Consider the following 21,918-nt stretch of genomic DNA (forward strand, 5'->3'; position numbering starts at 1 on the left):
CAGTTCTCCCATGTAGGGCCAGCCTGTCCGTGAGACAGATGGAGGCAGCTGCCCCGGGTGGCAGAATCCAAGGGGCAGTGCCCTTCCAGGTCCAAGCGATATCTCGCAGGATTCTCATGAGATCACGTGGGAAACTGCCGCTCCTTCTCCTTGCTTCTCTAGCACTGTCGTAGGCACACCCACACCTGCCTGGGAACCGAAGAGAACATTTGTGGCCAGCAAGATATTGTGGGGCTCTCATGAGATCTTGCCAAAAGCTGCCACTCCTCCCTTTCCCCAAGACTGGGGGATGTCCCCCTACCTCTGGATAAGTTGTGGCTTCTAGGTTTTGGTGAAATCTCACAGACCTCTCGCGAGATCTTGTGGACCTCTTGTGAGATGTTGCTGAAACCAAGAAGACATGCTGTGGCACAGGGCCACCTTTAGCAGATGCGGCACCGGGGTGCAACTATCTGCCCAGTGCCCCAAATTACCACGGCTAGTGTTGGGGTGGCCATAGCTGCATACTGCCAGCCATCCGGGGGGGGGGGAGGGGACTCTCCCCCATGCGCTGTGGGAGAGCAATCCTTGCAGAGGCTTGGGAGTGAAGTTGCGCCCCTCCCAAGCCTCCGTGGGAGGAGACCACAGCTTCCCTCCCAAGGTTCCTCAGGAGGAGAGCAATCCCCACAGAGGCTTGGGAGGGAAGCTGCCCGCCCGCTAGCCATATGGTTGGAGGGGCACAGCTGGCGAGCGTGCAGGGAAAGGGGAGGCCGCCGGCAAAGCCGCGCAGCTCCCCCACTTGCTGGGGCGCCCCTGAGAGGTCGGCGCCCTGGCACAATGCACCATTAAGCCCTATGGGAAAGACGGCTCTGCTGTGGCACTCCATAAGAGTAACATTGAGACTGGCAGAGGAAGCTGACGGGCAGTTGTAAGAAGGCAGGCAGGTGGGGGCTGATGGAGGGCAGACTGGGGTTAGTGGGCAGTGCTCCATTTGCCCTCATATGCCAGTCTCCTGTGCCTACCTCACAAGCGAGGTCAAACTTAGAGGGATGAAATGAACTAAATGTTTGACCTAGAGCTGCAGCAGCCCATATGGTGCCCACCAGGGGTGGACTAGAAATCCTATCTGCCACAGCCAGCATGACAAAGGAGCATGGATCATGGGAGTTGTAGTGTCGTCCACAACATCTGCAGAGCACCAGGCTGGCTACCTCAGATTTCGAGAATCATTTCACTTCCACCTTGTTAGAAAAGGTCAGAACACAATAGCAGAAATGAGTAAGTCGCCAGCTGTGAGGACTAACCACATGCTTCAGTTTCTGCTTTTGAATCTTTCTCAGCCCCAATCTGTTCTGAAATGAGGAAGTTAGAAATAATAAGACAAAATGATACAGGAGTGAGTAAAACCCCTGTCCTTTATTTGTGGCACCAAGTTGCTACAGGGAAACAATGATTAAAAGTCATTTTTAAATGAATGGGGCTGTTTCAATATTTCAAATCAAGGCTATCGCATTATTAGATTATGACATAAAAACAACTTATGTCAAGTCTCACCTCCCGTTCAGACTGTTCCTTCCCCCTTTTGTTGTCTGCCCCCCACCCCCATACATATTTCAACTGCAAACTGAGACTGGAACACTTGCACTTTCATTTCTGCTGGCAACAGATTCAGTTCCACTTTTTTACTCACATGGCTGTGGGGAAGAGGTTATGTGCAGCAATCTGAACTGGAACCCCACCCCAGAAGCGTATCACATCATCAAAGAACAAACAAGGAAACAAAAACCCAGTTGGGTAATTCCAAAGAGACGAATGTAACATTTGTAAGTTTCTGGCCATAATATACTGCATGGGTAGGCAAACTAAGGCCCAGGGGCCGGATCCTGCCCAATCGTCTTCTCAATCCAGCCCACAGATGGTCCGGGAATCAGCGTGTTTTTACATGAGTAGGATGTGTCTTTTTATTTAAAATGCATCTCTGAGTTATTTGTGGGGCATAGGAATTCATTATTATTATTTTCAAAATATATTCCGGCCCCCCACTAGGTCTGAGGGACATTGGACCAGCCCCCTACTGAAAAAGTTTGCTGGTCCCTGATACACTGTATTGTGTATTATCATGGTGCATAGTCAGGAAATCAGATCAGAAAACAGCCATTCACAGTCAACTAACCCTTACCACCACCATTCTTCTGAACATTGTCCAGGCAATTCTTACTATAAGGCACCAGGCAGAAATAAGAAATGGCTGCTTCCTGTCACTACAATGGAAGAAAGAAGTCATAGCTTCTTTCTCTCTTTTCCTGTGGCACAAAGCCCATTCCCTCCCATAGCATTATGAGCCATTCTGTCTTTTTATTTAAATTCTTCCTTTGACTTGGCTGTCTGTTGGTTGCACTAAAAATATGCTAAGGAATCAGTGCATCAGATCACCTTGGCCATTATGGGTGGTCAGCTTTGGTGTGGGAGCAAGTTCTGAACGTGGCTGGTGGAGAATGAGCATGTGATGTGATGTGGCACCAAGGAAGTTTCCCAGTTGCTGGGAATTGCAAGTGGGCAGAGTGCTGTTGTACTCAGGTCCTGCCTTAGGCTATTGAGAGAACAGGATGGTGGACTTGGTGGCCCATCAGCCTGATCCAGCCAAGGCTCTTCTTATGCTATTAAAGGAACCATTTCTATTTGTCCAGAAAAGTTGCTAAGACAATTCTGGAGAGAAGAAGAAATGGTGGGTTCTAGCAGTGGTGGACCGACATTTTGGGGCCCCTGTAGTTTGAACTGTTATGGGAGTCCCTTTGCAACCAGCAACAAGGTCTGAGTAACCACTGTTACTTTCTTCAACGGGGTTGTTCCACCATCACATTAAAAAAAACAACTACTACATCTCAGATTTTGATTAAAATTTCTGTACTGGATTGTCTCCCAGGTCAAAGTCACTGGTGTGAATAAAAAAAATCCTATTCTTTATAGTTTCAAGTCACACAACTCAACTTTGGTCTACTTAGACGCAAACATTTTAAGCAATGTGGACTAAAGTCGGCTCTGGGGCCCCTCTGGGATTAGGGGCCCTGAAGTTTAAACTTCATTAGTTTCATAGTCGATCTGCCTCTGGATTCCAGCAAAACTGCTATTGTTTGAGGACCCGTATATTGAAACTGTTGCTGCCTGGTTCTAGGTGCCTATTCCTGAACCTGCATAATACCTGCTCAGTAAAGCTATAAGGAAACAGATTTCTGCAAATATGCCCCAGTTATATTTCTTATTGTGCTGTAAGCCTATCAGAGGCTGCTCTAAAGTTTGTCCAACCTGAGAAAGAGAAAGTACCGTATAAAGCAGAATAGTTTTGCTTCCTCTTTAAATGATTAACCTCAGCATAAAAAGAAGGAAGCCTTTACCAGCAGTAGAGAGAGAAGCACATTGAGACCATTCAGATGCTAGCTTTTCCTCTACACTGGTTGAGCCATGAGTACTTGGACAGGGATCATTCTCTCCTTGACGCTCATAACTTGGGTATGTCGGGCACAGGAATCGCCCTTGTGCCGTCCTTCTGTCACTGGATTTCAGGCATGCAAACAGGTCTTGAATCTTCCTGCACTGGAAGTTCTTCCTGGAGGTGGCTGGGATAACCTGAGGAATCTGGATATGGCAAGAGTGATCAGCCTAAACTACTCTTCGTGCAGCACTACGGAAGATGGGGCTTATTTCATCCCCAACGGGTTTTTTGCCATCGCCCGTAAACAGAGCTCCCTGGAGATGAACTCAGAGATCATAGAGTCTTGGATGGACTACCAGTGTGCCACCTCCGTTTCCATCAATGCAGAGGTGTCCTTTCTTTCTATCAACGGAAAGTTCTCCACTGACTTCCGCAGGATGAAAACCCACCAAGTGAGAGATCAGGCTGTGACCACCAGGGTTCAGGTCAGGAATTTGATGTACACTGTGAAATTCAACCCTGGTGCAATGTTAGATGAAGGCTTCCAGCGGCAGCTTGTCACCATTGCTAGCTATCTGGAGAACAACCACACACGAATGGCTGACTACTTGGCAGAGATCTTGGTCCTAAACTACGGCACTCATGTTATCATGGGAGTTGATGCTGGAGCCAGCCTCATCCAGGAGGACCAAGTGAAGTCCTCCTTTGTGAAAGATGGCAGGTCCTCGAGAATTTCTGTCACAGCTGCGGCTGGGGCCTCTTTCCGCAAAATGCTCCACTTTGACATTAGCACTTCAGTGGCGACAGAAAATGCTTTCACCCAGCAGTATCAGGACAATCTCACCAGCTCCAGGGTGGAGAGTATTGGCGGGGTACCATTTTACCCTGGCATTACCCTGAAAACTTGGCAGGAGAGCACCACGAACCAGCTGGTGGCTGTTGACCGTTCAGGCTTGCCTCTGCCATTCTTCATCACCCCAGGAAATCTGCCGGGATTGCCCACCCCCACCGTGAAGAGATTGTCCAGGACTGTGGCATCTGCCATCTCCCGTTACTACACATTCAACACCTACCCTGGCTGCATCGACCCTGCTTCGCCCAACTTCAACTTCTATGCCAACATGGATGATGGGAGCTGTGAAGGGACAATGACCAACTTCACCTTTGGTGGAGTCTACCAGGAGTGTGCTCAGCTGGAAGGTCCTGATGCTGCTGTGCTCTGCCAGGACCTGGAGCAGAAGAACCCACTCACTGGAGACTTCTCTTGCCCCGAGGGTTATGACGCAATCAATCTGCGCTCCCAGCTACTTGAGGAAGGCTATAGCCACTTGGAGTGCCGACAGGATTGCAAACTGTGGGTATTCTGCAGGCAAGTTTGCAGCGATGTTTTCACCCCTTCCATGGTCCAGTTCAGCTCCTATTGGTGTGCAGCAAGAAACTCTGTCCCTCAACAGTCAGGGTTCCTTTTTGGAGGCCTCTTTAGTGCCCAGAGCCCCAACCCCATGACCAACAGCCAGTCCTGTCCCTCCAACTATTACCAGCTGAAGCTCTTGGACCAGCTCGTAATCTGCGTCAGCAACGATGCCCGGGCACAGAGGAACGCTATTCCTTTTGGGGGGTTCTTCAGTTGCCAGGTAGGAAACCCGCTGACGGGACACCACCGTGGAACAGATGATGACCCCTACTCCAAGAGGTGCCCAGCAGGGTTTGGCCAGCACCTGGCTCTGATCAGTGATGGCTGTGAAGTGCAATACTGTGTCCAGGCTGGGCGTTTCACAGAAGGGGCTTTACCCCAAGCCCGGCTCCCTCCCTTCACTCGCAAACCTGTCATGAGCTTAATTGCCACCAACACCGTCCTGGTGATGAACAGCCATGGTGACCAGGTTTGGATCAAGGACACCCAGACCCAGATGTGGAAGATAGGCAGCCCTGCCGATCTGCACAACATGAACGCTGCTGGTGGGAGCTTCTCAGGTGGAGAGACAGCAGGGGTCACTGTTGGTGCCACCACTGGCTTGGCCATCCTGATTGGCCTGTCGGTCTATGGATGCAGGAGGTACAAGAAAAGGGAGTACAAAAACATCGGGGAAGAGGAGAGGAGTTTGACCTCAAGCAACAATGCCTGTGATTTCATGGGCGAAATAGAGGTTGAGCAGGAGCAGGAAAGACAAACTGTGTAGTGTGTGTATGTGTGTGTGTGTTACTATCAATTACATCAGGATGGGGACCTGTGGCCCTGAATATGATGTTGGACTCCAGCTCCCATCAGCTCCAGCCAGCATGATGGGAGTAGTAGTCCAGCAACATCTGGAGGGACACCTGAATGCTGCTGTATGTCAGCCACCCCCAACCTGCTGCCCTCTAGCTGTTTGGGACTAGAACACCCATGGTCCTGACTGTTGGCTACACTGGAAGGAGCTGGTGGGAACTGTAGTTCAAAGAAGGCTAGTGTATGTTAATGTGCTTTGCTGCAAGTGCATGGTTACGAGCTTCTACCTCCTACTGTCTCTTGTTCCTCTTCTCTAACTTTGCTGAGTAAGCAGAAGCACAGCAGCTCCCTTGGGCATTTTCCATTAGCTCCAGGGCATTGGGAAGCTGCCGTAGACTTAGCTGAATCCTTTGGTCCACCTAGATTAGAAGTGCCTCTTCCGACAAGCAGCAGCTTTCCAGCATTCTTTTTTGTTTTAAAATATTTTTTATTAAATCGTTTGTTTGCAAAAGCACACGCATTGTCTCTTTCTTCAGGCTGTGTTTTCTACAGATCAGTTACATTTTTTGTGAGTGATTGGTGTTATATGCAGTTTAGGGTTGGGAAGAAAAGGGGGGTGAGAGGGGGTGGGGTGGTCAAGCTTATATTATTTTCCTTAGTACATGTGTGGGGGTTTTGTGTCAGCGTCACTTGGGTAGGTTCCCCTTGGTGGTGAGAGAGGTTGGGGGTGGCGTAGTGTGTGGCTGATTGACTTTGGTTGGCTGCAGTGGGATTTGTTTGTGGGGGGGGGGGGGAGGAGGGCATTGTTGGGTTAAGTTAGCCATATTGATTCACATGCTGTCATTCTTGTTGTTGTCTTGTTGGGCTGTGTTTGTGATAAAGGGGAGCCATACTGGGGTGAAGGCGTCCTCTTCTATTTCTCCCTGTGTCAGTTTCAGTCTATCGGTTAGCTTTTCTAGTAAGGCCGTTTCCCATACTACTTGATACCAGCACCCCATGTTTATTTCTGACAGGTTCCTCCAGTGTCTGGCTATGGTGTTTCTGACTGCTGAGAGTAGGTGGGTTATGAGCTCTTTATAGTGTGAGTGGGCATTTGTAGCATTGCATTTCTGATGCAAGTTCCCCCCAACCTCATCTATGGGCATAAGGGGCACATGCCTTTTCCTGGGGAGTTAGAGTACAACAGAGGTGTGGCCTTCCAGATGCTGTCTGACTCCCAATCCCATCAGCCCAAGCTGGCACAGCCAATGGCCAGGGATGATCAGAGCTGGAGTCCAGCAACCTCTGGAGGGCCTCAGCTTAACCTTTTCCCCCATGGGATATACAGCCACACCCAGCACCTAAATTGTACTGCAAACAAAGCACAGGTTAAGATGGTGGTCCCATGGGGTGTCATGAAGGGTTGATGATGACAGGACAAGAGAAGACCCTTAGGCTGAAAAAGGCTCCCAGCCCTGATCGGGCCCCAGTGTGAAGAAGTTGCAAATGCTTAACAGGATTTTAAGTTTAACAGGGTGCATCTTAACAAGGACACTCCCCCCCCCCACCTTCAGGCAGAGCAGACTCTGCATTCTTTCCTTTTTTTTTACCAGCACTGTTGTAGAAACAATACCAGGATAACACCTTGTGCAAGTCCTAGTTTTACTTCCCAGGTGGAAGAGTAGCTGTGTAGCTACTTTGGGAAACACTTTGAGCTGCTCAGATGGGAGAGGAAGCATGCTTATATTGTCACATGCACACAAAGCCCGGGGCGGCGGTGGAATAGAAAAGGGGGATATGAAGAGAGAATGCAAGTACAGTAACTTCAAGATTCAGCCCTTGTTCAGCTATAAAAAGCACTGACTTGCAGCAAAGGAGCTGCAAGGGCTTTTTCTCTTTCGGCAAAAGGATTTTCTCCCCCCACAAGTGCATCTTTGAACACACTGGCCTGGTGCATTAGCAAGATTTTATTCTATTGAGAACAGCTCCTCTGTGCTCCATCAGCAGCTTATGCTCTATTAACATATATCCTCCCGGAAAAGGATGGCAGGAAATGCTTCTTCCAGACTCTTTCAATGAGTCAGCCACTGATTTGTCTGCAAACCAAGGCAGGTTACTAACAGTATATTGAATTTTTGGTTTTATTTGACCCAGTAAAGGCAACTGCATGTATCCATATATAACAATATATTTTATTTCTTTAAAAACCCTCTTGAATGCAAAATATATGTATATATATAGTGCTTTTTCATAAACATGCAATGCAACATGCCTGAAGGGAATGAACGTCTTGTATTAAGGGAGCTGTCAATGAATATAGTCGTTTTTCAGCAAGTTGCTCCCATTTGGTTCTGCTTTATTGCTTATTTCTCCAAGCTGGTGGAGGGAATCAGTTTTAAAGGACATAAGAAAGGATGTAGGCACTTAGATCTCATGTAAACAAAGAGAGGAAACTACACACAAGTAGTAGATCAGTGGGAAAGAATTTGTACAGCTAGAACTCGCCAGTGTTTTATGTACTATTTATGGATTCTGCACTCAGAAAAATGAAATTGTGCCATTAGAGGTGTGAAATATATTGGTATAGATTTACTTATAGCGAAAATAGAGGCTAATTAGGCAAGCTATCTCACAGTGTGGAATTATTTGGCAATGAAACATGTGATAATAAGGAATGGGAATTAGCTAGCCAAGAAGGCTCAGGAAAGAAACAGTGGGAGAGTCACATGTAGCTGCGCAGTGGTGTGAAGAGGCATCCCCCTCAACCTTTGGGGCCTAGACGAGCCCCACCCTGGTTTCCGAGTTTTTAATATAAAACACCGCACACTAAATTTCCAGTTCTTCCTGGCAACCACAGAGGCAGAGACTCAAAACCCGCTGGTTGTTTTTTTAAAAGTTTAAAGCCAAAATATTAAAATGGCAAATGGTAACCAACACGGCAAATTCTGTGCTTGGCAGGGCAACACATGGAATAGATATGACAAGAACGGCTGTGCGTTCTTGATTGGAATGAGAGAACCGTCTACTTTCACCAGTGTGATCCCAAGGCAGCCTTTGCTAACCTGGTGGCCTCCAGATGTCTTAGACCACAGCTCCCATCAGTCCAAGCTCACTTAAGGGATGAGCTTGTGGTTTCTAACCCTCTTCCTGACAGGCGTTGCACCTCTCATCACTGCATCAGAGCAGGCATTCCCAATTTCTCCAGCATGTCCAAATTTCTCCAGCACGGCATCGTAAGGATCGGGAGAGGAGAAAGAGAAGGTGCACCTGTTTGATTCCTGCAGGCCATGCAGCTGTTAATGGCACAGTATCTCAGAAAAAAGTTGGCAATCTGAAGTATGAACAGCGAGTATGAACAGATTCCAAGATTAGATCCAACTCAAATTAGAAGTTTAGCAAGATGATCCTGTTTTGTGCCTTCAGTTCTTTCCCTCCCTCCTGACACTTACAAACAAAAGATTTTGATTCTGCCCAAAATCCAAGAATTAGAAGTCCTTCACTGGATCTAAACCTTTTCCTTCAAGTTGTGTTAACTGTAGTGAGTTAGTTTTCCATCAACTCTCACCTTAAGCCGAAGTATTTGCTTTCCCTGAAGCAACTTTCCCCTTGTGGCTGTTTGAAAGCCAATGTTCTCCCAGCTAAGTAAACTGCACACATTCACCTGCTCAGGAAGCACCAACAATAAACAAAGGACAGACTCACAGACTCAGAAAACACAGACACGAGACATTCTTCAAAATTGGCAGTGGAGTTTTCCTTTTATTGTTGTACCCGCCCCCCCAAGGGTGCCATCCTGACGCAATGCAACAAACTAGAGACGGGCAAAACGCACCGTTCACAAACAACAAACAAACAATATACATCATGGCTTCCCCCTCACCCTGCCCTCCCCCCCATCCCCAATACCACTACCAGCACCCCCACCACAACCTGCTTTGGGACTTGAAGAGGACAAAAAGTGGAAGAGAGAGACCCTCTTCCCCCCATCGCCCTCGACAACAGCGTCACATCAGGCTTGTCATTCCCTACGAAGTACAAAATTATCAATGGCTGGAGAGTTCAAGGAAGAAGTAACTCAGCCAAAACAAAAGCAAAATAAAAGGCAAACTGGCTCCCTTCAGTTGGGAGATGTCCGTGGCTGGAAGGTTGCCCTTCAAAATCTCTCCCCTATCCTGGAGGCTAAATCACATTTGAGGGAATGCCATGGTGTGTGTGTGTATTTGAGGGTGGGGCAGAGAGAGGTTGCATTTAGAGAGTTTAACAAGGCTGGGTAAACTCCCAAACGGCCCCCCCCCCCTGCCAACTGAACCACTCAATCAAATCAAATCTATTAGGGGGAAATCCAAGCAGGAAATGCCTGGCAATATTTATTCAGAAAGGCATCCCTACATAATGTATGATGGCAACCCAGTCAGATGAGCGGCATATAAATTTATTTATTTATTTATTTATTTTTGATGATGATGTAGTAACTGAGTAAAAATTAAAAAGCTTAGACTGGCACTCAACCAAGTTTTACACACAGTAAACCCACTGACGATGACTAAGTGAGGACCATTAATGTCAATACGTCTATTCCACGTAAAACCTAGCTGAACGCTAACATGTTCTTGACAGGAGTGTTGATGAGAAAGGAAGAGGAGATTCTCCAGGTGACATGTACCAAGGAGCCACCGATGATTTATTAAGAGCCTCTTTAAAAAATCACAGCACACTTAACAACCCTTGTGATGTCTCTGGGCTCCTCCACATTCACACACACCCTGCCGCCACCAAACCAGACAAGCATGCAGTCAGACATCTCTACAGACATGCTCCTTCCTATTCCCACATGCTCTCTCTCACACTTTCCATCTCTTTTATTTTCTCACCCGAGCCTGCCCCACAGAGATTTCACATGGGTTATTAAGGTCTTCGCACATACAAAAAAGTCAAAATATTTTATTCAAATATCAGGTGTGGGCAGGGAAGGGCAGGGACCCAAAGGGCTGTCACTCTTCCTGGGAGAGCCAATGTGGTGCCCTGCAGGTGCCACATGACTCCAGCTCCCATCAACCCCAGCTGCTATGGCCAACAGTCAGGGATGATGGGAGTTGTAGTTCAGAAATAAACTTCTGGGAGGGCCCCACACGGATGCCCCCTGCTCTGTGCCATGGCAAACTCTATCACAAGCTGCGCTTAGCCTCCAGGTCTAACTTAAGTACCATTGTATTACACATCCTAGCCTCAAAGCCTTTCTCATACATTACAAATATATATATAAATATATACATATATACGACAAACCCCCCAAACATGAGGTAAATAAATTCAAATCAGTATCCAGGGGACTCCCCCATACAAACAGTTCAAAAGAACCCACCTCAGGAGTGTGAGGAGGCAAAACCTGAAAGTGTCTTGCCTTCCACCACTTCTGTAAAGCCTCTCAGTCCAACCCACAACAGAAACAGATCGGACATAAAACAACCCCCCTGGGATGCAATTCACAAACAGAAAGAGAGATCGGGGCACATGGCTCTGTATTGGTCTGGAGAGAAGTAAATGCAATTGAGACAGGGAGGCCTGACCTCAACCCTAGCTAAGTCCAGGGGCCCAGCTGGATCAGGCAGATCCAGCCACAGGAGCAAGACTTGGGCTGCATGCACACCACGCCTCCAAGGCACATTCCAAGCACAGTCTTTCCCTCAAAGAATTCTGGGCACTGTAGTTTGCCAGAGGTTGCTGGGAATGTTCACTCTGTGAGGGGTGAACTACAGGGCCCAAAAGACAGGGCTGCAAATGTGCTTTAAAGGTATATAATGTGTACTTTCCCAGCCTCAGTCTGGAATGGACCGACTTTATCCAACGGCAAGTGTGGGCCAGATCCAATATGCCAACTTGCAGGGAAGCAAGGGGTTTCTTGCATCCACCTAATGCAGTGTAGATACCGGCTGTGATTCAGTTATTCTGCTCATCCAAGTTTTGAGTCGGATGCAAGGGCTTGCCTACAGCTGACCCAGTTTGGAATGCATCCAAGAGAAGGAATTCCCAGCCTGCTTCCTCAAGGAACTGGGGCAGGCTCTAGCAGGAAGAGGGCCTGCTTCTTAGCTATCTTAAAATAGGGACGGAGAGGCAGCCTCAGAACGTATGAGAGTGCCAGAGAGCACCAGACCAGCAAACAGCACATTTCTGACTCACACTGAGCCACGACATGAAAGCAGTGACATGACGACATGGAACCAGAAGAAAGAGAGACCAGGGCCAATTTTAATCCTCAGTGCCTTTGGGACGGACAGCCACCTTTCTTGGCTCCCGAGTGCTGCCACCCCCCCCCCCCGAGACGCCTGCTTGCCCCCAAGGCATACCTTCTGTTGTTTTCACAGAATTTAAAGTGGATCTTTATTTGCCCCTCCCCCCACAAAAATGCCAGGCCAGGTATCGGAGCTCCTAACTATAAAAGCAGCTTTGGGTGCTGAGGTTAATATAACCTCAGGCCTCGTCAGGACACTGCAGCCCAGGCCCAAGACAAGCTGGGTACGGGGAACTTTCCCAGGCTCGTTTGCTCCCAGCAGCCAAAGGCTGTAGGACTGGCGGCTTCCAACCTGAGCGAGCCCCTAAGCAGACCGCTGGGCAGGCGGAATCAGGCCTTTTAAGAGGCAGGTGGTGGCTGTGGCAACAAGAGGCAGAGAGGGCAGAGCAGGCACAGTGGACGAGGGAGAGGGAGCTTGATCCACAGGACGCCGGCTCTTTTTCGTAGGGCAAAGCCTGCTCCCTCTCCTCCCCTCCTCCCGTGCCCTCAATCCTTCTCCTGGAGCGTACTCTCCTCCGTGATGCCCTGAGCAGCCAGTTCAGCCAGCACATTGTCCAGGTAGTTGGGATCAGGGTAGCCGTGGCCCGTGAGGTTGGAGCCAAACTCTGTCTTGTGGTGGATCTCGTTCCAGATCACCGTGTCCGACTCGCCCGTGGTGCTTGAGGTGCCAATGGCAAAGATCAGACGCCGGTCCCAGGCTACCAGAAGCAGCTTCAGCACCTGCCAGTGGGAAGAAGAAGAGGGGAAAGGGGTTATGGGGAGGGGTTTTCCCAAAGCCTAGAGCCTCGTAGCACAGAGTACTTCGCAGAAGAAGAGCCTTGGTGGATCAGGCCCAAAGGCCCATCTAATCCAGCGTCTGTTTTCACAGTGGCCAACCAGATGCTCATAAGCAGGACCTGCGTATAACAGCACTTTCCCCACTTACGATATCTGGCAACTTGTATTCATATGGCCTCCAACACATCAGTTTCAATCTGCTATTGGGGCCAAATAGATCCCTTTTAAGTCCTAGCGGGAAATAAATACATGGTATTTCGATACACAGTCTCACACAAAAACTGCTGCGGTACAATTTTAAATTAAAGTTTGTTACTGTCGTTCTTGTTAAAAACAACAAAGTATGTACAGAAAGCAGCAAGTATCTACGTGTTTGGTATGGGCAAACCTGTGATGTGTCATTTGGGGTAAAGATGCAGCCCACCAATTAGGCAATCCTCATGAAACTATCAAGAACAAGATGACAGAAACCCCAAAACTCCTAGGTAAAATTTTGGTTTCAATGCATGCTATTCAATGTAGTGCTAAGGAGATAATTTCATCAGTGCGCACTGATCCTCACACCACCCCTGCAAACTGTTACAGGGGTTCTTTGGGGAGGAGGGTTGAAGCCCCATCATTGTGCTAGCAGGAGTCCTTGTGCTGGCTTCTACTAGTAGAACAGGGTAGCAGAATGTGGCCCAAGGTAAACAACAGAATAACCTAACAGCCCCCTTAATATTATAGGTAAGAAATACACTTTGCGAGTTTGCATGGCGAGAGTGTCCTCCCTGCATCAAGGTAAAGCCAACATGGAGCAGAACCAACACGCAACTGTAAAGCTAAGTGGTATAACCACAACGAATGGTTGTGCTTAAAATTCCTACAGCACGAAGATGCCACTTACCTTTCTGCCTCTTTCACTCTCTGGGAGGTAACAGTGTCGAGGGAAGCCCCGTGCAGTGAAGCTCTTCCCAGGATTGGGATGCTCTGGTCCCTAAAAAGAATGAGATGCACATGAAAATGAATGTGACTTTTCAAATATCATTGAAGGAGGTTCACAGGATGAGAAAGGCCCCACTAGTCTCTAAGCATGAAGCTGGTTGGGAGATAAGACAGTAGGATCTATCTGAGGGCCAAGCCAGAATCTCACCTGGACCCCTGGTGGAATGTTGTAGATAATTCGGATGGTTTTACAGTCGAGGTGCCCAGGCAAGGAATGGGGAATAAGGTGATATTCCATCTTCCCAGGAGGTTGGGTGCCAGTCTTCACTCCATAGATGGTCTTGCAGGTTGGACACTGCAAACTCCCATCCTAAAAGCACAGTAGGCAAGCTGTAATGCTGGGCAATAATTTTAGAACAGCACAGAATAAAAAGACCCCAGGCTGACATTATAATCACACGGCCACAAAGAGCCAGCGGTGGTGGTGGAAGAATGGACGGCTATTATCTCCTCTTCCAGAAAAGTAGGAAGCACTTTGCAATCTCATCCATCCCCAAGTGGAGAAACACAAACACACAAAGCAAGGTTAGGTTCCAAGTCCCAGTCTTACATCTAAGCCCTGTGAATCTTGCCTTCACTGGCCCCTAGGCTCCCCACTCAATTTAGCCTGTCGCTATTCCAACTGGCAGTAGATCTGCAAAGTCTTGGTCAGAAAGGTTTTTCCTATCAACTGTTACCCAAGTGAACCTGCAAAGATCTGTGTGCAAAATACATGCCACCACTGAATGGAAGGCCTTCACATCATGTTTTTGTGCTTTTAGGTATTCGGCTGAGATATCTTAGGTCATCTTTTAAAAATGTACATGTGTGAAACATTTTTAAGCCCCAGTGGAAAAAAGCCAGATTGCGGCAGAAGCAGCCAAGAAATGTGGGAGCAAAGTAGTGTTATCTCCAGAAAGATGATGGGTTCAGGAATGTTTTGGGCTCAGCTCAAAAGGAAAGAGTTTTAAGTCTGCCCACAGAAGAATTTGTTTTCATGTTAGAGCTGTTACGTTACTAGGGCTATTGCAGCCTTTTTAAAATGCAGTATGGAATTCCAGAATTAAATCTCTCAAAACCATGGGCTTCAACTGGGACTAAGTGTACTTTGCATGCACTCTTTTTAAAGAAAAAAAAAGCAACATTCCTTGGAAAGTCAGTGTTTGCAATTAATAAGTGGGACACACTTGCCCTTAATTTGCACAATATAAAGTGCTTTTTGCTAGCCAAGCAGGAAAGACGAAGAGTTTAGCAGATTACTGAGGTCCCATCCCTGTTTGGCTTCTAAGCAATTTCCTAGCTATACACTGTTCCTCTGTATGTTTTTTTCTCCATAGCCTAATGTATTTTTTGTTTTAATAAAAGGTCACTTTTCAGGTTGCTTTTGTCATGCCATCACAGAAGTGCAGAAGATGCAGTCTTGGTTCTGACTCATTAAAGACAGAAGCATTAAAGAGGTCTGTTATATGATAGGGGTGGGGAGCCTCAGAGCGCAGGCCAAGTTTGGTTTGCCAGGGGTTCAAATATGCCCCAAGAGATAGTGTTCCCCAAACCATGCCCACCTGCCCCAAACCTGATGCCCTATGTGATGTCAGATGTGGGGCAGGTAGGGATGCAACTGCTGATGCATGGTCGGGAGCCGTAAAGGGCTCTCTTGCTTATGCACTGGCAAGGGAAAGCATTAGCTGAAGCCTCCTGGATTAGCTGCACGTGGTGCTTTGAAGTCCTGACTTCTGAACTTCAAAGTGTTCCATCTACTGATATCATTGTGATATCAGATGACTGATAGGTGAGCAGCCCCACCCACCCATCTGGCCAGACTCATGTGGCCCCTGGAAGGTTGCCCAGAAGGGAATGTGGCCCTCAAGCTGAGAAATTTTCCCCGCCCCAGCGGTATATAAATTAACTAACCAAATAATAAATATATAAGCCACATCACAGTGACTTTCCTATATCATCAATATCGGTGCCTGTCAGTACTATCAAGTACCTAAAGAGCTGTTCAGTCCTGGGCAGAATTCATGGGTACCCACTCGAGAGACTGCAGGCCACCCTCCGCCTTCCCCACCCCAGGAACGCACCTTGTTCCCGTTGTTGTACATGGCCACGAGGCAGTGGAGGTGGTACATGTGGCCGCACTTGGAAAGCTTTCCCACCAAATCTGGCTTGATGGCTGGCTGAGGGCCCTTGTACCCTGAAGGGGCGGAGAGGCGCTCCATGCAGATGGTACAGTCCTGAAAAGGGGCGAGAAATGGCGTTGAACACAAGAGCAAAACATATGCACACATAGAAACATTCGCCTGAAGGAAACCCAGCCTGCTCATGGCTGGCACGCTTGTCACGTTAATGTCATTCTCGGCAGCAATGAGATAATGGCGTGAAGTTCACCTGCCACCTCCTGCCGCTGCCATTACTCCATGCCACAAATGGGGAATCTGTGACCTCCCAAAGTCATTGGGACTACAACTCCCATCATCCCTGACTTCTGGATGTTTTGGCACCTGAGGTGGACCCCAAAATGGAGCCTCTCTCCCTGCCAGGGAAGAAGGGCTTTGAGCGAAGACCTACATCAGGAACACGAGGGGGAATAAGCATCTACATCAGGATCAGCACATGCATCACATGCAGATGCCCCCAAGGTCAATCTTTGGTATCTCCAGGCAGGGCTGGGATAGGATCTTGCTTGAAACCTTGGAGGGCCACTGCCAGTCAATGAGTGCAGATAGGGTGGAGCTTGGAGGCCCAGCAGCAGCTTCCTGTAGCCCATGCTATTTGACAGTCCGTGTCCCCTTGCCTTAGCCAGGTCATTGGTGCAATAGAAATTATGATACTTTCAGGAGAAGCCTGCTCTGCTCTCAACAATGCTCAGCACATGCTCAGTGCTAGAGAAATGGTTCGTTGCAGTAAGGTTAAAGCAACCGACACTCTGCATGTGGGGTGGGGGGGTGGGGAGCCTGCACCAATAAAACCTATGCCCGGGTCCAACACGTTAGCTGCTGTACTACACTACACACATGCTGTACGTAAAAAACCAGACTTGCCTCTTCTGGGGGATGGCGCACCTTCTGCAAGTATTTCTTCAGCACCTCCTCTGGGGTTTTACCTGGACAAGGAGGAGGAAACAAGAGAAGATCAGCAAGCTGAAGGCATACAACAAGGTGAAAGGCAGGGAAACAAAGGGGGAATGAGAAATTTGGAGGGCAAGGACTGCACAAGAGAAATCAAAGTTGCCATCCCTGGCTTTGTGCAACTTGGCTATATTGCCCCCTTCCTCTGTCACCTGGAGTTATTTACTTTGCATATACTCGTTCAATCCAGATGCCACTATACTGAGGTTTGTGTACCTCAATCATGGTTTATGCGTGATATCCAAACTGACCAACCAGAGTCTGCAATTAGCTGGCAAACCAGAATCAGAAGCCATGGGTTGAAGTGGAGAGTTTGGTACAATGTCCTGATCAATGTACTACAGTTATGACTCTTTGCCTCTGATCTGCCCCTAGCCCAGTTTGTGCTAACGATGGATCTTTCCACCATGCAAGATTAAAATAGGACCAGTAACATCAGTACATTTTTTTTAAATTAAGAAACATGAGCAAGAATGGTAAGACTCCAATTTGAAACCTTAATTCACATTTCCACTCTTACCGCCCCCCTGCAAACTCACATGTGTGCAAGGGTCATGTGCCTGTTGTCTGTCCCTCCCAGGGTGCTTTAGTGTTCCTGAAAAAGACTCTGCACAGTTTGCGGCTGCAGTCCAGTGTTGGGCTAAGCAACTTTTCCTAACTTATCTCCAGGTCCACTGCAAACCTGGTTCTTGTTTGTGGCAGCAACCTTCAGCCTCCCTTGCTTCCACCCAAGCATCTCAAGAGGTAAGCAAGCCGAGATGTGATTGGACACTGAAAGGATCTTTGCAGATTGACAAAGGAGCAAGCATGCTCAAGACCAGAGATAGGGAACCTTTTCTCTGCTGACGGCTGCAATCCCTCTGGCAGAATAGTGACAGTCTGCAAGCACCCCACAAGGGCACCCCACGCTGCAACATTCTGTTGCATGCCCCATTTGTTCAATCCACTGTTGATAATTTTTCCCAGAGTTCTTTGTTTCAGAGAGTTAAAAAAATATCATTAAACATCTGCCATGTTTTTCCCCCTACTTTCTACTGAGTTCACAGCGAAGCTTTTTCTTTCTATTTTTTGCGTCTAAGAATGTAAACTCAACTCTTTCCAAGAACTTGATGTCTTCATACGACTTTATAAAATGTAAGGTGGGAAGGGGGTGGAGTGCACTAGGTTTGCATTCACAGGAATTTAATTGCAAAATACTAAACAGCTGCCTGTGGGCCAGATCAATTGCAGCTGGATCCTACTCAGAAATGAGCCCAACTGAGCTTACTTGAGGGGAAGGGTGTATAGCACTGCAGCCTTAAGCTGGCCATCTGGGAAAAGACAGCAAGGGAGTGTCGTGCTGTTAGCAAGAGCCTTTCTGTTTCTAGAGAAAGAGACGCTGGAACTCAAAGAGTGTCCCAGAACACCACCCCCTTATCAGGAAACCCTTCAGGCTGATCCCTGATGTGTGGGATTCTGTAGGAACCTGATGAGGGAAATGCAGTCTACGTGCTCTGGGGCATCTTAATATATTCTTAATTAAAATGCTCCAGGGTTGATCCTTAGAACTGATAACCGATTTCAGTGCTCTGCTCTGGATCTCTGAGCCTATCTCCAAGCCTTTCTGCCCTTGTCAGCATTGTATGAGGTGTGCTGGATGCGATGTCAAGGCCCCCTTTGTTGTCAGCTCTTTGCTCCTTCCTCCTTTACAGATGTGCAACAGGCACCAGTGAAACTGGTTAGGCTTATGGAGTCCCTTCCTGGATTACTACTACCTGTCAAGCAGATGTGAAGTACTCTGGAGAAAGACAGGGAGTGTAGTACAGTATGCTTGCTACAGCTGGGCCAGGAAATTATGAGGGGGTGGAGGATGCGTGCAAGTCAACAGCAGGGGACATGTGTTAGGTAATGCTGCAGTTGGGAGCCATCCAGGAGTTTTGGAAGAACACTGATTGGATAGCTGCCATTGTCTGGCCATCAACAGATGCAGCCACACACTGGTATGGGACAGAGAAGCGGGAGCAGCGCAGGGAAGCAGAATGATGGTTTAGAACCAATGTGGTGCCCTCCAGATGTTGCTGGGGCACATGCAATAGTGAAGGTGGTGGTAGTTGCAGTATTACAACATCTGGAGCGCACTACGCTAATTATCCTTGCATTGGAACAAGGTTTGGGTGGCAGCTATAAAGGGCCAGGAAAGAAATCGGAGAAAGGGGAATGGTCCACAGACTGATGAGTTTTAAGACAGGAACATACTGTCTGATCCATCAAAGATGAGTGCTATTGAGTGGGCAAGTCCTCAGCTAGCTCACCGTCCTGTTCTAAACCCTTCAGAAGGAGTCAGTCAGTGATAATGTAGCAGCACATGGGGGTGGGCATCAGTCATGAACACCTTGGGTCTGCGTCTAGGGGCTCTGTTAGGAGGAGAGTGAGCTGAACGAAGAACGTGGTGTGAGCTTTACACAGCAAAACTAAGGCTTTATTTTCCGTTGCAGATGGAGTCTCAAACCATGGCTTGACTTTTAACTGTAGCTACTGTAAACCATGGTTTGGCATAATGTCTGGATGGAGTTACTTTCTGTAGTGCTCTTTGTGGTCTGAACTGCGTAGATTGACAAGTGAAAGGCAGATGGCTTCTGGGCTCCATTAAGGTCCTGCTGTGGCCCCCTGGTACTCCAGTTTTAGAATCCCATGAGGAGAAAAGGTAGAGAGGTTATCCATTCTTACCTTTCTTGGTCTGCTTTTTGGTGGTCTTGCGGCAAGTATTGGATATCCCAGGGATGGATTTGATTTCACTCTTGCTGACTGGAGGGGGATGCAAAACGAGCTTTGGGGGTCGAGTGAGGCAGACCGGCAGACCAGCAGCACTCATGAGGATCCCTGTGATGCCTGAGTGGGACAGAGGGGTATTTGAGAAGATGATTCCTCTTTGCTCCCCCCAAACCAAAACATATCCCTGTCTGCTCCCCCAATGCTCCATATTTCTCCATCCATTTGCCTCCTTAGGCCAAAACCATTCATTAACAAAGGGAACACCCTCCACGTTACGTTGCAAGGACAAGGTGCTTTGCAAATTCATTTTCTCTGCAAGCCCTTATCTAGAGGAGACCCCAAGTGTTCTGCTTATGGTACCCTGTGTGTTGGATCTCACCTTCATCTAGGAGGGTGGGATGGCAAGATCCTACCATTCCTAGCTCTTACAATATCATAATGTAACAGGCAAGTCAGAGGTAAAGGCTGATAATCCTTGAAGACCTAAGCAACTGTTATTTTTTATTTGCAAATTAAAATTCAAAGCTTAAAAGCTTGTGTGGTAATTATTCTGCAATTACTAACAACAGTGACAACAAGGTAGCTTGAACTATCCTGCAGTCCATCATGGAAATTAAAACTTCACTTCTTTAAAGCTGCACTTCCTGCCCATGGCAGTGTTTATTCCATTGTGGACCCCCAATATTGTTTAGACCCCCAACTCAGCTAGCATGGCCAATGGTCAGTGATGATTAAAGTTGCATTTCAAAAACATTTGGAGGGCCACAGGTTTTGTACCTCACCAAAGAATGTCACCATTACCTCCCTTTTAATATTTCTTTAGGCGTGACTCCTGTCTTTAACCCATATGGCAACTCTGCATATCCTCTGCATTCCCTGAATAAACATACTGCACAGACGAACGCCAAACCCTCATCAAACTTATTACAGCTCCTTAGATATCCCTTATTTAGGCCAAGCAACAGCCATGAATCACTGATGACTGCTCTGTTTCTACAGTGACCCTAACCCTCTTACCTGCCAGTGCTGGATTGACTGGGCTTGAGCCATTGAGGTTTTTCACAGGAACTGTAGGGACCCTGCAAAGAAAGGAGGCACAGCTTACAAGTGGCTGTGGACACATTTGGCATCATTACGAAAAGCAGAATACTCAAGAACCAATTCTCAGAGAGGCAGATGCACTAGTCTCTTGAGGAAAAACAACAGCAGAATCTTGTGCCACCTTAAAAGACTAACAAGTTTATCATGGCATAAACTTTCACAGACTACAGAAATTCATGCATCTGATGAAGCGGACTGTAGTCCATGAAAGCTTAAGTTATAACAACTTTATTAGTCTTTAAAGTGCCACGAGATGTTTTACTTTTCTTAAGAACCAAGCAAACATGGAAGGAGATGAGGCACAGAAATCAAAGGACGCTTTAGAATCCCTTTGAGGAACGAAACTGGAGACTCTGCGAGGCCGGGGGGGGGGGGGGAATGGCGCTCTACGCTACACTGGGTGGCAGGTTCCCTGCCGTTTCTCTGATCCCCAGACTGGTTTCTGTTAAGACCCTGAAAGTGATGAAAAGCAGCGTGTTCCCACTAAACTAGCCTGGCAGGTTGCATCCCTGCCTTTGGCTGCTAGTAGCCTGAGGCACAAACACAATCCCTGGCTGAGTAAAGAAAGGCGGCCTGGGAGAGGCAAGCGCACCCATAGGTATCTGAAATAAGGGTGTGTGCCAGAGACAGGAGGACTGGTTTGACGGAAGGGCAGGTCTGTGGTTGTGACAGGCTTTGTATCAGCATGACTCCTGAAAGGCGTGTGTATGCAGGGGGTTGGGGAAGAGGGTCAGGTGTGCACTAGCCGTGGTCTTCTAACCATGATGATCTTCTGCCTTCCTGCATAGCAGAGGGGGTCAACTGCAGTGGTACCTCAGGTTACATACGCTTCAGGTTACATACGCTTCAGGTTACATACACTTCAGGTTCCAGACTCCGCTAACCCTGAAATATTACCTCGGGTTAAGAACTTTGCTTCAGGATGAGAACAGAAATCAAGCAGCAGCAGCAGCAGGAGGCCCCATTAGCTAAAGTGCTGCTTCAGGTTAAGAACAGTTTCGGGTTAAGAACATACCTCCAGAACAAATTAAGTTCTTAACCCGAGGTATATAGGACTGGGCAGTGAGTGATCATAGTAACAGTGGGGATGGATTCCCCAGAGAGAAAACGTTATTGCTTTTTCCAGGACCACTTCCTGGAAATACTTGTACCCTGAAATAGGCTGTTATTCGCGGGGTGGGGAACCGGTGGCCCTCCAGAAGTTGTAGCTTCCATTATCCCTAACCACCGGCCATGCTGGCTGGAGGCTGGTGAGAGTCAAGATTCCAGCAGCCGCTGTAGAGCCATGGGTTTGCCCATCCTGACCTAAAGC

General features: G+C 47.8%; 2 protein-coding genes across 2 annotated transcripts in view; one reads left to right on the plus strand and one right to left on the minus strand.

Moving 5' to 3' along the window:
- Nucleotides 1-3,367: 3,367 nt before the first annotated feature.
- MPEG1 (macrophage expressed 1) lies at nucleotides 3,368-6,124 on the plus strand. The gene has a single exon (XM_083498818.1). It carries the CDS (start codon nucleotides 3,439-3,441, stop codon nucleotides 5,587-5,589), a length of 2,151 nt encoding a protein of 716 aa, XP_083354944.1. The 5' UTR covers nucleotides 3,368-3,438; the 3' UTR covers nucleotides 5,590-6,124.
- Nucleotides 6,125-9,329: 3,205 nt separating this feature from the next.
- Nucleotides 9,330-21,918, minus strand: part of DTX4 (deltex E3 ubiquitin ligase 4) — a 37,752-nt gene continuing 25,163 nt past the window's right edge. The window contains exons 3-9 of the mRNA XM_083498871.1: nucleotides 20,523-20,584; nucleotides 19,461-19,622; nucleotides 16,668-16,729; nucleotides 15,708-15,860; nucleotides 13,796-13,957; nucleotides 13,550-13,639; nucleotides 9,330-12,606 (exon numbers count right to left, since the gene is read on the minus strand). Coding sequence (XP_083354997.1) covers nucleotides 12,373-12,606; nucleotides 13,550-13,639; nucleotides 13,796-13,957; nucleotides 15,708-15,860; nucleotides 16,668-16,729; nucleotides 19,461-19,622; nucleotides 20,523-20,584 — 925 coding nt within the window. The 3' untranslated portion in view covers nucleotides 9,330-12,372. The remainder of the gene's footprint in view (nucleotides 12,607-13,549; nucleotides 13,640-13,795; nucleotides 13,958-15,707; nucleotides 15,861-16,667; nucleotides 16,730-19,460; nucleotides 19,623-20,522; nucleotides 20,585-21,918) is intronic.

Source organism: Podarcis liolepis (genome assembly GCF_965112155.1).
Source record: "Podarcis liolepis genome assembly, chromosome: 1".
Taxonomy (NCBI): Eukaryota; Metazoa; Chordata; class Lepidosauria; order Squamata; family Lacertidae; genus Podarcis; species Podarcis liolepis.